General features: G+C 34.6%; 1 protein-coding gene across 1 annotated transcript in view; it reads left to right on the plus strand.

Moving 5' to 3' along the window:
- FOXP2 (forkhead box P2) overlaps window positions 1-5,000 on the plus strand; it is a 403,901-nt gene that overhangs the window by 338,380 nt on the left and 60,521 nt on the right. The window contains exon 9 of the mRNA XM_053977653.1: window positions 4,899-5,000. This exon is cut by the window's right edge and continues 36 nt beyond it. Within this exon, the coding sequence (XP_053833628.1) occupies window positions 4,899-5,000 (102 nt within the window). The remainder of the gene's footprint in view (window positions 1-4,898) is intronic.

Consider the following 5,000-nt stretch of genomic DNA (forward strand, 5'->3'; position numbering starts at 1 on the left):
AGAGTGAGATTAGAAGTTGCATTATTGGCCTTTAAACATATGGTGTAGCATATTATATATCACCTATAATCTCTACTGCAGCAGGAGTACGGATAGCTTGTTTTCCACTAACTGTAAATAGAAATTACTTCAATCTTTCCTAAAATGTTTACATGTAATTGGAGAAGTGTCTGATAATAAAAAAAGCTGTAAAGATAAAGTTCTATAGACTAGAATTACACAACAAAGCACACTCTAATATATTAAATTGATTAAAATGTAGCTAGATTAATAACAATAAATTAAATTCAACTGTAAACAGGGAAAACAGGTGTCCTGAACACAATAGTTATATCTTTGTTACCTTGTTATTTTTTGCATGCCTCCTACCGTTTCTCTGTTGATAAACTTTAGTAATTTGTATCAAGATTTATGTTTTCAGAAGCATGTGACCTTATCTAAACTACATAAAACTGGTCAGTATATATTGTTAGTGTACATATTATTATGTATTCTTGTTGTCTAGTTATGAACAGCTTACAAATTCCACTCCATTTATTCTCAGCTCTTTTTAATATCATAGAGCCAGGAAGATTCAAAAGGTTATTATTATGGTAGACACTCTACACATATACCAAAGTAGAAGGAGAAGGAATGCAGTAGTTTCATCTTTTAAAATTATTCTTTCCTGCTGAAAAGCTGGATCCTGTACTGTGTGTAGTTTCACACGTACATTTATTTTTGAAAGGAGGATCCTACAGAAAGATCCTCCATTAAATGTTTAATTACACATCTTTCAATAAGTCAGAGAGACTTGTCTTATGGAACAGTTCCATTCTCAGATCTGTCACTTAAAATATGATGTGATTTTGGATTAATTACTTAAAGGTGGTGGCTTGTTTCCTCTGTCTGTAACAAAGAAATAATTCCTACCTACCTTAAACTGGCTCTGAGTATGACTAATATATGTGATTTTGTGACTCCTCAAAATCACTGAAAACTAAGGGAAGGATTTAATGCAGTTTTCATTCTCAGTACCTGATTTTCAAAATAAAATGAACTTGGAATAAAAATAGTGTGTCTTTGCTGTTTGTACTTGGTGAGATTGGTCAACACTTCTTGAAAATATGTGTGCAGTTTTTCAAGGCTTCTGAAAAATGCAAAAGCTTATTGCAGGTGCAGGCTACCTATCTGTTTGGCCATTAAGAATATGATTTTATAGGTAACACATAAAAATATAAATTTGTCTGGTTCCTATTATCGATTAGTTCATAGGAACAATAGATGAGTGTTTACCTGGCAAGCTTCTCTACCGCTAAGGCTGAATTTTTAATGTACAACAAAAGAATGGTGTTAAATGTACAGCCTTAGTCTCCACTATTTCTTTATTAAATTGATCTGGGATAAACCCAGATATTTTATTCTTCAAAGAAGTTCTGTTTTCATTTTTTCATCCGTGTTCATGTATCTAATTTCCAATATCTTGGTTTACATTTCGAGTCATAGCTTTTCTTTAATTCATACATTCACATGCAGTAATAAAGCAATTTACAGTTTTTCTTGCCTGAAGTGCCATTTGGATGTGCTAAAAATTGTTCTTTAGATATATGGAATTTTATTTAGCAAGATTTATAAGCTAATCCAAAAAATGGGGGATAGCCTACAACAAAAACATGAGAAACTTAAAAATATGATGGACCCTCCATCTGGATCCATCATGGGGCCAACAGATTTATGTGTTCTTCAGAGGCTGTCCCACCCATTGTGTTGTATAGGATTGCATACCTAGTCATCATGGCAGGTAGGAGTTCAGTGTCTTTAAGGATGCCAACCATAAATAGGTTGCAGTTATAAATCATGTTTCACTTTGTCACTTTAGTTTTTCATAAGAGGTTTAACCAAAAATTCTGGGGAGTTTGAGGCCTGCTCAAAGGAACAATCCTATCTCTTCACTGGGTCACTCTACCTGAACTGATTCTAGATACATTGAGAGATTTCTATGAAAAAGAGTCAGAGATGTGCTCTCTGCTACACTTTTTAAAAATTAGATCAGAAATCTTGAAAAACACAGATATTAAATCAAAGAAATATACTGAATGCATGTAATTGGCCATAAAACAGGAGGTTTCAGATAATCTTCCAACCCAGATAGCACAGTAGTACTATGCCAGTAAGAAATAAAGAACAATCTGGTGTATCACTGAAGGCTGTGAAACGTACCAATTTATATTACCTAATGACAATTAGAGAAATCTCTTTGCTTAATGTGTTCTGCTCATGTAAATTTCAAGCAGTTTTCAAAATGCCTTGTCTTTTATCTGTTGGAAAGAATATATGTATCAGGTATGATACACACATATGTATCATTCCATAAAATTCTTATAAAGGCAATATTATCTACATAAATCTGTATTTTTAATAATGGTCTTGACTGACAGTTTTTTCATGCTTCTGTCTATCATCCTGAAAAACAGGTACATTAGTTGTCTAGCTTATACAGTTGAACTGTTGAAAATTACAGGAAAAACAAATTTTGTCAGAAAAGCCATTAGAATGTATTGCAAAGCAGGTGTGTCTCCATGTATGAGAACATATACACAGTCAGGGAAATTCAGAGCAGACAAAAGCTAACAAAAATATGCCTGGTGGAGGGGACTCTGTATTTCAGACTGAGGAACAGAGTACTCTTGTGGTACCATGAGTCTTGTTAAAAGCCTTACAGGCTGAAGTCTCTAGCACAGAGTATGAACAAATCAGTGCCAGTCACAGAGTGAGGTGGATTTTCACTCAGTTTAGATCAAAATATTCATATTTTGATACATATTATAATAGTAAGCATGTAAGTGTTAGTAAAGTTCTTTCAGGGTTTAAAGGTTAAAGATAACAGTTTAATTGTGAAAGTGTCCATCTTACTCTCTACCTTCTCATATCTGTGTGACCTGTGGTAGCTGAATAGCATCACTGAGATAAAATTGTTGCAAGAAAACAAATTCAGATCTCATGTACACAGAGGAAATTCTTGGTGACTTCCAAGGGAATTGAATAGTGACTCTAGTCACTGAATTTTATTCTTTGCTCATGCATCCTAAAGTTCTAAAAACCTGTTTGTCTCGCCTTTAGTACCTGCTAAACTTAAAACATTATTGTATATATATGTGGTATTTGCAGTGCTACAAAACTAGATGTGTACAAAGTGTAACAGCCAGAATTAATCACTTGGCATTTAGATGCCTATTCAAAGTGAGTCCGCACTCCACGGAGAGAGACAGGCACATTTACAGTGTGGGCTTACTTCCATGTTAAAATAAATCCTTAAATTAAATCAGATATACTTTGCTCAGGATTTCTTTATTCTGTTCATAATGGAAGGAGTACAGGGATAGATGAGCTTAAATTCTTGCCCTCAAGTTTCTGAGTGGAAATCTGTTTTGTCTTTTCCATTTGTATTTTAGAGTAAAACCTTCAGAATTTTTATTCTTAAAATTCATTTGATGTTTGCCAAAAGATTATCAGAGTTTTTAGTAAAGGCTGGTATGTTTACTTTCAGACTCCCAATTAGTCAGTGTTTTAAGACCATAGTTTATGCTGTGATGAATTGTGTGAAAAGTGATATTCTGTGTAATATTATATGAAGTAATTTCTTCTAAAAGTAAATTTAAGTGGACTTGTGTTTCTTTTTTCCTCTGTTTCATTTATATAAAGCCTTTTGGGATAGATTCAAGTAACAGAAACATTAGAAGAGTTTTTCCTCCTACAATTGGCTCATGATTGAATTTATTAATAATATTATTTTTGCTTATTTACAGAAGACTGGAATGTCCCACAACATCTCACAAAGCAGTATTTATATGCCAGCTTGCTATTATATACAGAAAAAACATTTGAATTTTGCTAGACAAGTGAGTGCTGCTTTTTCATGGGTGGAAAGCCTGGCTTACTGACAGCTGTTTGACTGTGCCCTGGGTAGCTGGAGCAATGGTCTCACATTGTGTGCCTGCAACAGCACTCGACAAATACCCCAGGCTCTTCTGTAGAACTTTTCTCTCCTACATACACAATAAAACACACTTGCTGTGTCTTTCCCATTCCCGTGTGTATTCCTGAGGGCATGTGTGTATGTGGGTGTTTATGCATTTGCAGACACTTGATCTCACTGTATAACAAGTGGAAAATAAAGCCACATCCAAAACAGCACCTACAAAAAAATGCGTTCTTAAAGTTTAGTGGAAAAACTAATAATGTAATGCCAAGGTTTCCCAGCTTTCACTTTTCAGTTAGGAATGCTGAGAACAGGATTCTTTTTGCAGAGACCAGGTGACTGAGGTAGCAGTCCTTGCTGTGTACTCTGATATGTCCACGACGTTTTTATTCCTGTATAAATCAGACCTTCTTAAAAGACTAGCTGAGCAAGAAAGTTTTTCTTCTACTGAAGTGATGTGTTATGCAAAAAAAATTTTAGGCTAAATTTCTTTATTGTGGAAAACATTACTGTTTAAAGATACTTATTTTGCTGTCTGCCTTAATCATATCCTTTAAAACAGTCTCAATAGATTTTTCTATTCGTAACATTATGACACTTGATAAGATGATTGATTATGAAGTGTTGAGAGCCCTGCCATGTGATCATTTATTTTTAAATACACATTTGTACTAGCCAATGCTTAAATTTCTTGCAGGAATATATAAGAGATGCGAAACATAAAGCTTGAGTCTGATCGAAACTGATGCCTCTGGAAATAGAGTGCCACAGTACTGTGGCCTTAAAATAACAGATTCTGACTGGAACTGGAACTTTACAGTGATAAATACTATGTAAAAAATTATGGTCCATCTTTGGTACAAAATAAAAAAGATGTATTGCTGTAGTTGCAGGCAAAGTAAAATGTGTTTGACGATGATATCTTTCTTTCCCTGTGCAGGTGCCTGTGTCAGTGGCCATGATGACTCCCCAGGTGATCACCCCTCAGCAAATGCAGCAGATTCTCCAGCAGCAAGTGTTGTCTCCGCAGCAGCTTCAAGCA

The sequence above is a fragment of the Vidua macroura genome, chromosome 5, assembly GCF_024509145.1.
Source record: "Vidua macroura isolate BioBank_ID:100142 chromosome 5, ASM2450914v1, whole genome shotgun sequence".
Taxonomy (NCBI): Eukaryota; Metazoa; Chordata; class Aves; order Passeriformes; family Viduidae; genus Vidua; species Vidua macroura.